Source organism: Durio zibethinus, chromosome 23, assembly GCF_047325235.1.
Source record: "Durio zibethinus cultivar Kanyao isolate XHJ-2024 chromosome 23, ASM4732523v1, whole genome shotgun sequence".
NCBI classification, from domain to species: Eukaryota; Viridiplantae; Streptophyta; class Magnoliopsida; order Malvales; family Malvaceae; genus Durio; species Durio zibethinus.
The window spans coordinates 2,308,934-2,321,152 of NC_143184.1; the positions used below are offsets into that span (position 1 = coordinate 2,308,934).

At 33.6% G+C, this 12,219-nt stretch overlaps 1 protein-coding gene across 4 annotated transcripts; it reads left to right on the forward strand.

Moving 5' to 3' along the window:
- The first annotated feature begins 2,745 nt into the window (after positions 1-2,745).
- Positions 2,746-7,660, forward strand: LOC111313931 (jasmonoyl--L-amino acid synthetase JAR4-like). 4 transcript variants are annotated; one of them, XM_022914817.2, is made up of 6 exons: positions 2,746-3,548; positions 3,725-3,790; positions 3,909-4,212; positions 4,299-4,400; positions 4,617-5,440; positions 7,045-7,660. In XM_022914817.2, the coding sequence occupies exons 3-6, from the start codon at positions 3,920-3,922 to the stop codon at positions 7,581-7,583; spliced, it is 1,758 nt and encodes a 585-aa protein (XP_022770552.1). In that variant the 5' UTR covers positions 2,746-3,548; positions 3,725-3,790; positions 3,909-3,919; the 3' UTR covers positions 7,584-7,660. The 4 variants fall into 4 exon arrangements, with proteins under 4 accessions (XP_022770552.1, XP_022770551.1, XP_022770550.1 ...); XM_022914816.2 differs by having other exon boundaries at positions 2,746-3,031; XM_022914815.2 differs by having other exon boundaries at positions 2,746-3,790.
- Positions 7,661-12,219: the final 4,559 nt, after the last annotated feature.

Here is a 12,219-nt window from a genome sequence, read left to right on the forward strand (position 1 = left end):
ACCTTCCTCTTGGTCACCATTGCTCCTTGATTCTGCTAATTACTCCACCAACCCACTCGAAGGTGCCCGTACATGGCTTCTACTGCTGGCACCCGCCAAGCTACTTGGCTTTGAGGGTGTCCTACCACTGTCCCGACCTTCCCCGCATATCTCGCGGCCCGGAGCTCCCATTGCCCCCACAACATGTTAACATCTTGTTCCAAAGCTCGAAATACACGCCTACATCTCGTAGAACCACTTTTCCGCCAGCTCGATCTCGACCGCTGCTTGATTCAGAATCAGTCATGGCAGGACCAAGGCCTGGCCATGACACTGAGTCAAAGCCCACAAGAAAAAAGCATCATCGTTATAGTTAGTGCCAGGATACGTTATTTTCAGTCATTTTCCAATCCGCACTGCAATTTTTAACAAGACTTACTATTCCTTTTTGGTCATTATATTCATTCATCTTTATCTTTATAGTAACATTAAATCAAAAGGTGTTTAAGAAAAGCTACTTTTCAACTGCCAATGATTAGTAAAATGGCATCTATCTGTCTAATATATATTTATCTTGTATCAGCCAAAACAGTAGTAATAGATCCTGGCCTGGCAGGCGACGGCCCTTTGTTTCCTGATTTCGACCATTTCTAGTGAAGCAAAATTACCAGAGTCAATCCAGGATACAGAGCCTGTCCGAGCATCCCTAGTAGCCTGTCATTCTCAGTACAGGGGAAAAGTTTGTCAAAGGTTAGCTGAAAAAGATATCAGTTTTGCTCAATCGAATAAATTTTTTTTTTGATAAAAAAATTTTAAAATTGAGTTTAATGATCATTTATTTGAATCATTTTAAATATATAAATTATAATTATTTATTTTAAATTATCAGATATAATATATTTTATTTTGATACTGAATAATTTATTCACTGTTATATTTTTTTTATCAAAATAAAAACCGAAAAGGATAGTGAATTAATGATTGAAAATTTTATGAAAACATAAATATAAACTTCGAGGCTTGGGTTCACCTATTTAGTTGCTTTACATTAGCAGTTGATTGTAAACGTGTGTCTAATGATCATGAATCGCGTTATTGGGAAAAAATTCGTAAAATTTTTTATTAAGATGAATCATAAGATACTTTTAATTCATATATCAGGGTTACAATCTGCATGAACAATATGAGTAATCATATCTGAGCATTTTTCAACCAAAAATTAAACTTTAAAGTCAAATAAACTTGTAAAATATGCTAGATGCATATATTTAAAATTTAAAATATGTATGTATTAACTACTATTTTTTTACTTCTCCTAATTAATTATAATTCATTTAATCAATTAAATGCTATAATTAAAAATTAGATAATGACATATTTACACAATTCAATAAACCAATTGTCTATACCAATTATTGAGACATTAGATTAAAATTACCAATATCAAGCTATCATCTCCAAAATGATGTCCGTCCGATCTGAAAAACACTGCTATATTTTCTTCGTGGTTATGCCACATGTTTCGAAACTCACCGGCCAATCTATAAGATAATATCTAATCTTATCTATATATTATAGATCTTAATTAATTAAGTTCAAAATTAATTTAATAATTTTAATTTAATATAATATTTACAAAATATTATTTGAATTTTATAAAATAAAATATTTTAAATTAAAATATTAAATAATATTTTATTAATATAATATATATAATATAAAAATAAATAAATAATATATATCTCGATGAAATCGAGATGATATTTCTTAAAATTTAATTCTGATTAAAACTTGACTTAAAAAAAATTTTAAACGTTTGATTTTAAAAATATTATCTTATTAAATCAAAATAAATCAAAATCTGATAAATAAAAATTATCTTATTTTTTATTTATGATCATATTTGATGTATAAAATTATAATAAGATAAGATAAAATAATATTGTCCAAAAAATTTTAGTTTAGTGGTTAAAGATGTTTAATGAGACATCAATGACTTAGTTTCGAACTAAATTTCTCATTTTCTCCTTATTTGTATTAAGATTTTATCTTTTTGATATAACAAAAAAAAAGATGAAATTATATTTAATAATGTTATTTTATTTTATATTTGATATATGTAATTATTAAAATAAAATAGTTTATTTATTTATCAAAATTATTTTTTTTAAAAATTTATAAAATTTAAATTATTGGTACAATTTTTAAGGATGTAATTAAATTTATAATTTTAATTTTATAAATTAAAAATAATTCTTTTTACTTGAAAAAGATTAAATAATCTTTACCAAAAAATATTATTTTTTTATAATTTTTTTTATTTTTAAATATAAATTAAATATAATATAAAATAATTATTATCTTATTTTATTAATAATTTTATGTTTCAAACATAATTTAAAGAGTATAATATTATCGATCAAAATCCATCCAGTACGTCTGTATATGAGTGTGCAATATTGCCAGAATTTGCCACTTCTTCAGAGCACCCCACGTCAATCTGACGTTAATAAAACTTTCATTTTGGGTGATCCAAAATTTAAAATCCCATGTAATGGTAATTTTACCGCAACATTAAGCAATTATGACGATAATCCAAGCCCATAAGCGTCATTTCATAGTTCAACCGTTTCACACTACGGCATTTCTGAAATTCTATCGTTAGACCATGGGCAGGATCGGGATTAAGAAGATAAACAATGGCAACAAGTGGACGGAAATTCGCAACGCCTATAAATGCGAGCCGAAGAATCTTCTCCCTATCTCCCAATCAGCCGGTTACCAAATCAAACTCAAAGCAAGTAGCCTTTGCCCCCTCCCGACCCTCCTCTCTTTCTTACAACACATATATTTTTAGTTTTTTTGGTTTTATTTGCAGGAGAAGAAATAGTGAAGATAAAGCTATTCAGAAAAAAAAAAAAAAAAAAGCGAGAAAAAAAGAAAGCATCGAAATCGGTGAAAAAATAAAAATCATAACGTCTTTCATAATCCTCCTCTGTTTTTTTTTCTCTCCCTATAAAAAATTCGATGACTTTGAAATCAGCTTCTTCAGGTAACCGACTTTCTTCTGTTGGAAAAGAGTTTTCACTGAATTTCAAGCTGCTGTTAATCCAGATACCGACCTTTTACCCATTCTGATTCTGATTTATTTCTTTTTTTTTTTCTGTTTTATTGAAAAATCTTTCTTTTTTTTTGGTTGACTTTCACTTTTTCACGGGTAATTCAATTCTCTTTTCTATTTTCTTTTGTTAATTTTTGTTCGTTTTCTCTTTCGAATTTTCAAGTTTTGGAGCAGGATATGAAGCTGAATTTTGTTTTTGTAGTATGTTTACCTAATAATTTGTTTTTACATTTCAACTTCTTTAATTTTCCTCTTACTTTTGTTTCGGATTTCAATTTCATTTTCTTTCTGATTTTTTTTTTTTGAGTTTTGATTCTCTATTCTCTACTTCCTGGAGGAAAATTTAACTTTCCTGGAAACTTCTTGATGGTTGACTACTTTGACTTCCGTCAAAGAAAATGAAAGCTTCGCAAAGTCCTAATGATCGTCTTCCTTTTTCGGATTACTGGTGATCAAGAAAAAACGATCCTTTGCTTTTTTTTTTTTTCCTATTTCTTTTCCTCCCTTTTGTCTTTCTTTGCTTTTTCAATAGCAGTCTTTCCATTACATGAACTACTTTCTTTTTCTTGCATTTATTGATAGCTTGATACCAAAGAAAAATTCCGTTTTGCTTCTGTTTTGCAGCAGAGAAAGAGAGAGCATAAAACTTAAATTTGTAACTTTTTTTTTTTAATTTTTTTGGAGAACAAGGTAGTACTTTGCTTTTTCTATGCTTTCAAATTAGTTTTTTTTTTTTTTCTCTTTTCTCTACGTAACAGTTAAATATGATAATTTCGCGTCATTTCCTTATCTTGTTTTTGGAATTCAGTTTCAGTAACGATGTTAAAAAAGATGGAAATTCTGGACGTTGATAAAGTGATAGAAGAGTTCGAAGCGATGACCAAAGACGCTGAGAATGTTCAAAGAGAGACGTTAAAGAAGATTCTAGAAGAAAATGGATGCTCTGAGTATTTGCAGAATCTCGGTCTCAATGGCAGAACCGACCCTGAAAGCTTCAAGGCTTGTGTTCCTCTCGTCACTCACAAGGACTTGGAGCCTTATATTCAAAGAATTGCTGATGGTGCTTCTTCCTCGATTCTCACCGGTAAACCAATAACCACCATATCTCTCAGGTACTTTTTACCTTTTTTAACTTTTATTTTGTTTGCTGTCGTTTGATTTTTCAAAATTGAGAGCTGATTTGTTTTGCAATTTGCAGCTCTGGTACTACTCAAGGAAAGCCCAAGTTTGTGCCTTTCAATGACGAATTGATGGAAACTACTTTGCAGATATACCGTACATCTTATGCTTTTAGAAACAGGTATTCAATTGAACATACTTGTATTATTTTTCCGTTTACCTTCTTTTTTTTTTTTTTTTTCAAAGTTTTTAATGCTCCATGGCTGTTTTCTTCTTGTCCACACATTTATTTTCAACTTTTATTTTTGTTGAAATAAATGTAGTTGGATATGCCCACTTAACAATTTTCTTTGAGCTGTTTCCTTGTTATTAATCAGTTTGTATTATTGATATACAGAGAATTCCCTATTGAGAATGGGAAGGCCTTGCAGTTCATTTACAGTAGCAAGCAGAGTGAAACCAAAGGGGGTTTGATTGCAGGAACTGCAACTACCAATGTCTTTCGCAATTCGCAGTTTAAAAATGCGATGATAGCAATGCAATCTCAGTGTTGCAGCCCTGATGAGGTGATATTTGGTCCTGATTTCCACCAATCTTTGTACTGCCATCTTTTATGTGGGCTGATTTTCCGTGAGGAAATTCAGTTGGTTTCCTCTACCTTTGCCCATGGCATTGTTCATGCGTTTCGAACTTTTGAACAAGTTTGGGAAGAGCTTTGTGCTGATATAAGAGAAGGGGTCCTCACAAGCCGGATCTCTTTCCCTTCTTACCGATCAGCAATGGCCAAATTGCTGAAGCCAAATCCTGAGTTGGCTGATTTGATTCATAAGAAATGTTCAGAATTGAGTAATTGGTATGGATTGATACCGGAGCTTTTTCCTAATGTAAAGTACATGTATGGGATCATGACTGGTTCCATGGAGCCTTATCTGAAAAAGTTAAGGCATTATGCAAGAGATTTGCCTCTTATAAGTGCTGATTATGGTTCTTCAGAGGGGTGGATTGGGGCAAATATCAATCCAACTCTGCCTCCTGAGTCGGCTACTTATGCTGTGCTTCCTAATATTGGGTATTTTGAATTCATTCCTCTGAAAGAGAATGCTGAGGAGCATGTGGAAGTCAAAGTTAACGATTCTTTCCTCTCTATGGAGCCCAAGCCAGTGGGTCTGACTGAAGTTAAGGTTGGTGAAGAGTATGAGATTATTATCACCAGTTTTGCAGGTACTATTTTTGTTTTCTTATGAATCAGAACTTTTTGCTGCATTTCCTACAATTACTTTAGAAGATTGTGGAATTTCGCATCCAATCTGTAATCTCCATTTCAACTCCAGGTCTCTCAACCACGTTCAAATGAATATTCAAGTGAACATTGCACGTTGCAGTGTCGGCAACTTCTATTTGTTTATTTGTTTATAAAATGACCCAACCATGACATAAATGCTCTTCATGTGGGTGTAGCTATGTAGGAGCTAGGGAGAGCAAGCTATTTCTTGAGCAACTCTTGCTTCTTTGCATAGTTTTTGGTTTTCTTAGCCGAATTCATTTGATTTGCTGCATTGTCCTGAATAAAATTCTTTAATTCAGACATATCAGACCCAATTGGTTAAGACAAAGACACACCCCATTCTTATAATCAAGAAATAAATATACCAAACAGTCAAAGGCTTTCTTAATTGGCTCATTTTTTGTGGCATTTTTATATATGCTTCTGTACATTTAATGTTACTTTTGTTTGGCATAAAATTAGGAAACAGAGGTTCTCTTACCAAGAAGGCCTCCATGTGTTCTCTGCCATATATCTCGTTGCTCTAAACTTGAAACTTCTGCATTAAGAATCTGGCAACTTTTGTTTCCTAGCTGCAGAGATAATCTTCTTAGAGGAGACATGTGTGATGCATCATATCTGTTTTTTATTTATATAATTACTTGTAGCTAATTTTTTAAAATAAGGTAGTATTTTAGATTACTTGTTATCATTGGTTCTCCATCATATTTACATGCTTTCTAATCAGGACCTTGAAGGTTTTGCTGATGACGTTTTTCTTAATATACTTTTTCCATACGTTTACCCTATCTGAAATCATGTAAGTATATCAGAAAGTTTTCAGGGTAATCTAATGAGTTAGTTGCTACCTTGTCCTCAAGAAGAAAGAGTAGGCTAGAGGAAAGCTGTCTCAGACTGAGCCATAAATGATGTAGGGGAAGAGGTCAATGGTTTCTTAGCTATACCGAAGCCTTTGAGAAATTAAGGATAAACTAATTTACAAAATAATGTACTGTGAAAAGGAATGGATGGGCTTTTTGGTCAATGGTCTGTGTTAAAGAAATACTATAGATATTTTAATGTTCACATTTTTTTAAAATTGACACTGATAATTTTTTTTTTTTGGATAAGTGGGAAGGGGGATGGAAAAGTTTAGGATCATGGAAAACAAAACTGCCTAGGTTAGGAAATGATTAAAATGAACACGCCCATCTCGCATAAATATAATATATTTAAAGATGTTTGGTGGGAACTTCTTGTATTTTAGCATTGGAAACCGAATCCTGATCAGCAAGTAGTTGCAATTGAGAATTTCTGTTCTGCATTTTGACCGTCTGCCTTTTTCTTTATCCTTCCTAACATTGCATTAGCCATGCTTCTCTGTATTTATGTTTATACGTTCATGCATACTAATTATTGATGGAGTTGAAACATTGCCATGTTAGTGTAATTTGTTGGTTGTCCTTTTTTTTTAGTTAGAAATATCATAGCAAACATTCACACCTATTTACCCTTTCAAAATAATTCAATTCTTTAATACCCTTTCAACTGTAAATGGCAGGTTTGTATAGGTATAGGCTAGGGGATGTGGTCAAGGTTACGGGCTTCCATAACTCAAGCCCGGAACTGAAATTTGTCTGCAGAAGAAATCTCATACTCACCATAAACATCGACAAAAACACTGAGAAAGATTTACAGCTTGCTGTGGAACAAGCAGCCAAGTTAAATGCTGAGGAAAAGCTGGAAGTGCTTGATTTCTCTAGTCATGTGGACTTATCGACAGACCCCGGTCACTATGTGATCTTTTGGGAAATTAATGGGGAAGTAGGCGATGAGGTCCTGAAAGAATGCTGCAATTGTTTGGATCGTTCTTTTGTGGATGCAGGCTATGTTAGTTCCCGCAAGGTAAATGCCATTGGTCCGCTTGAGCTCCGAGTTGTTCGGAGAGGAACTTTCCAGAAGATTCTTGATCATTACCTAGGATTAGGAGCTGCTCTTAGTCAGTTTAAAACACCGCGATGTGTAGGGCCTACAAACAATAAAGTGTTGCAAATCTTGTGTGAAAATGTTACCAAGAGCTACTTCAGTACCGCTTTCTAGTTGTAGTTAAATATGGGAGAAAAGTAAATTTCTCACCATTTGTTATATAATAAATTAAAGGTGTTTTACTGGCTTAATCATCTAGTTGAATGCAAAATCATTGCATTTATACCTTGGAAAGTTGCCTTTGTACCGGTTAGTATTCGACATGTCATTGTAGCTAGGCCTTAAAGATTGGAATTTGACCCCTTTTCATTTTGGGTCTAAATCGGAGGCGCCATCATAAACACCACGCACTGACCCCTCCGGTATAAATTCAAAGTAGAGAGGAGCCCAATCTTGACGAATTTGAAAAAGTTTATAAATAAAAAAAATTCAAATTATAAAAAAAAAAGAAGTTTGGTGTTAAGTCCACCGGATGTCCGTGCATTGTCAGAAAAGGCGGGCCATTTGACTTCTTCGGCTGGGAGGTTGGTATGGCCCATTTTTCCACCAACAAAACTATCCCTCTTCCTTCCCGACAAATCACGAGGCCAATACGACGCGAATGTTCCGTAGTAGGTAAACTATAGCTTAAGATATTACTTGAATTCCATTTTGTTCAATGGACGTGATGATGTAGGAACGCTTGAAAGTGGATCGACCTCTCTGAAAGGAAACACATAACAAAAAAGAAAATCCAACCCCAAACTGGTCAAGGATGAGCTCGATTCCACAAAATCTAAGTAGGCTGTCGTGATGTCAATAATTGTCTACAAATGATTAATCTTATTATTATATTATAATAAATCACAGTGTAAACACCTTGGTAGCATTCGTTTGTCAATTCAGATAACTTTTTTTCCATTGTGATTATGTTCAAATCCAGTTCTTATAAAAGGTTTCCATCTTCATAAATGAAAATGAAAAATGGGAAGAAACTTTCTTTAAAGAGAGATCTGCCTCTTCTAGTCTTCGTCACCGGTTCAGTACCTGGTTGTTTTGTAGGAGATATCATGTCTTTCTTTGGTTTTTAGTGATTTCGGAAAAATAATCAACTATACATTTATACTATAAATTTAAACCAGAAATGTGCGTTAGACCTTAGTCCGTCACCACCGACAATATTTCAAGAATAGGACAGTAGTAGACTACCAGTATTTATTGCCATTCTTCACTGTTTCGTTCATGTTTCCCTGTAGTTGCTGATACTTCTATTCATCCAATGACAAATGAACTTTGAAAAATACATAATTATTATTTGGAGAAGATAAACATTGCTGGGTGGATAAGAATGCGACATAAAAATTCTCTTTTCGAGAGATGTTGACCAGTACCATTATCTTCTTCAATTTATATATTTTTATTTGAGATAACAGATCTTGTTTTTGTACATCTAATATAAGATCCCCTTGATTTAGATTCTATAATCCAAGAATTATTTTTTCATTAATATTTTTATTAAAGTTTTCATTTCCAATAAAATTGAAAAGAAATAATTTTATTGGTATAATTCATGGTTTGACCTTACGTATATTATATAAGAGCACAAATTTTGAGAAGAACCAAAGTTTTAGATTGGATATTTGATAATTATTAAAATTATTAATTATGATAAAAGCCCACTGTTTGTAGTTGCATAGGGTGTTGGGTTAGGATATTCAAATTCGTTCCCCAGTTAGGATTTACAAAGGCTCAGCGAGAAGTTTGACTGACAAAGATTCGTTTTAGTTTGTTTACTTTTGACAGTAAAAGTAAAAGGTCTTCTGTTCGTAAACGATTTTTGGATAAGCCTCGCCAAAACGAATGCATAAATTGCAAAGCCTAAACGAGTGAATAAAAAAGTTTTTTTACCAAACAAAGAATACATAAATTCCAGGTCTAACTTCAAACTCTGTAACATAATCAAAACCTTTTTGCCTTTATTTTACTTATTTCCTTCGAAAGTTGGGAATTTCATATTCATTTTTAATTTATATATGAGTGTGATCTAATATCAAATCAGCTACCATATATAGGGACCTGTCAATGGGGATTGAACTGTTGCTTCGAAAACAAATAAGGAGATAATTAAATCCCAATAAATATTGTGGAATAGCAGGGGTGAAGAAAATCCCATGTTTCACCAAAATTTTTTGGTTAAAAGCATTGCTTTATATGGTTTGTTTTTTTTAATGCATACTGAGTCAGATGCTATTGTTCTAACAGCTTAACGTTGAAACCCAAGTTTTTTGGTGAGCGGATAAGTCATTTTCTTCACCGAACTTGGGACAACTATTTCCCCTTTTTTTTTCTTCCTTTTTCCTCTGTTTTTATACAATTAAGGGTCACCTATTAAGTGTATTTTTAGAAGACAATAATTGTTCCAAATATTAACAAATTAAGATTTCAAATCACTCATCAGTGATAATTAAGGGGGAAAAAACGCAGTATTCACATTTCCCACATTGCAAAAAAGAAAAATGAATACCCCAGCAAACTAGGACAGGCCAGCTGAAATTTAAAATTCATGGCTAGATGGAATCTCTCTATTTGGATATAATACATTGGGAAATTTGTTTGTCAATCTGCATTCCAAAACTCTTCATAAACCAATCTGATAAACCCCACAAGTTTTTAGAACTCAAATGAAAAAATTGTCTGAAACCAAAGAAAAAAATGAAGATGCAGCAACATTTGCTCTATGGGATTGTGGCAGCTCCTTATATGATTCATATGAATTGGCATCACTCGGTCATCTAATCGAGCGCCATCTAGTGAAACTGCCTTCTCTAGGCGGCTCAAGGAGGTTGACCACCAGATTGTATTATCCGTCTGATATCACCCCTGCCACCATTGCAGATTCTACAAGCAATGCCAGAGCCAAGGAATCTTCTTCTCTAATTAGTAGCTTGGAAGAATTTTCGGGGAGTAAGTCTTGGAAGAGGAGAAAGTTTGGACAAAGGAGGGACAAGCTTAAGAAGTTACGAACAGGAATCTGTTGCTTTTGCAAGAAGTAGAAATACAAAAGAATATAACAGATTAACAGGTAACCCAACGTCTGGGAAATTATGTTTCTTGTTCATTGCTGTTTTTCTTAATTCTTGGTTTTCAATAATGTATCTCAACTGTACATCTCATATGGAGTTCTTTTCCATATTCAGAATTATACTCCTATATTTACTTATAATATAAAACATGAAGTTTTCTTCATACTGTTATATCAAACATGAGTCTTTAGACTGATATTTCAGATTTGACATCCCAACGCAACAATACGCTTGCCTCCATTTCCTATCTTGATAACGTGCAGGAACTGTTCTATGTTGAAAAACAATGGGTTTTTGATTATCTCGTTGGAAGTGATTTCTGGTGTTGGAGATTTGAGAATCTGGGTGAGGATTCGCTCTTCATTTCCTGTCCCACTGGGGGATGAGCTGACACTCAGCCTATTGATTATAAAATAATAGCCCATAATGCCAAAATTGTGAGCACCAGTCATCCGACTTACACATGTCCGATGCATTTTGTGTTGCGCCATGGAAACAAAACAAAATTTATTTCATCCTTTATCATATAAACGTGAAGTTTTCTTCATACTGTTATATCAAACATGAGTCTTTAGACTGATATTTCAGATTTGACATCCCAACGCAACAGTACGCTTGCCTCCATTTCCTATCTTGATAACATGCGGGAGCTGTTCTATGTTGAAAAACAATGGGTTTTTGATTATCTCATTGGAAGTGATTTCTCGTGTTGGAGATTAGAGAATCTGGGTGAGGATTCGCTCTTCATTTCCTGTCCCACTGGGGGATGAGCTGACACTCAGCCTATTGATTATAAAATCATAACCCATAATGCCAAATTTGTGAGCACCAGGCATCCGACTTACACATGTCCGATGCATTTTGAGTTGGGCCATGGAAACGAAACAGAATTTATTTCATCCTTTTTTTTTCCTTTTTGTTTGGATTATTTAAATCATTGGTTGCAATAAGCCCACGACAACTGGAACAACAAAAAAATCTTGTTATTTTCTCGTTTTCCTTTTTAATAAGTTTCGGATGACAATTTCTTTAGACAAATTGAGAGTTGAGACAGTGTATTTCCAATGTGGATGGCACCCAATGCACAAACTCAATGTGGATGTCAAGTCAACTATTTCCAACTTGGAAGTGTTTCTGACGTCATGAAGTTGGAGACTACGGACCTTGTTGGCTTAAGACCGAGCAAAGTTGGTTCTGGTGTAGCTTTGTAGGCGTCTAGCTCAATCCTATGACAAAATTAAAACCTGGAAATTCTAGGTTAGAGCCAAAGCTAATTCTTTATTGGGGGCTGACAGCAGTGAGGCTCCGTTCTTCTCAATTCCAGTAACAAGAATAAAATCGGCCATCATTTATATGTCAAAGTGGAGTCAGGTAGCCAAAACCAAAGTGTCAATAAAAAATAATGTATGAATCTGGTCAACGATATAATCATGTAGGCACTAATATTTTACGCAGAACTCACTAGTGAATGGATTGTTTTGCATGACGTTGAAATATGTACGTATTTGTGTACGTTAATCACTTAATTTCTGATTTCCCTCACCCAAAAACCTGCTTTGGGTCAGAAAAAGATTTAACAGGCTGGTTGTACAGTACCCCAGTCTTTCATAAATACCCAAGGCTTATCATGACAGTCTACGAGTTAACGATTTCAACTTAAAATCATTTTCAATTGCTTCCATATTGGG

Excerpts from the sequence above, each read along its gene's own strand:
- LOC111313931 (XM_022914814.2), top strand. The coding sequence starts at position 3,007 with ATGACTTTGAAATCAGCTTCTTCAG. Across the intron at positions 3,032-3,908 it reads TTTGAAATCAGCTTCTTCAG|TTTCAGTAACGATGTTAAAA; the intron begins GTAACCGACTTT and ends TTTGGAATTCAG. Across the intron at positions 4,401-4,616 it reads TCTTATGCTTTTAGAAACAG|AGAATTCCCTATTGAGAATG; the intron begins GTATTCAATTGA and ends ATTGATATACAG.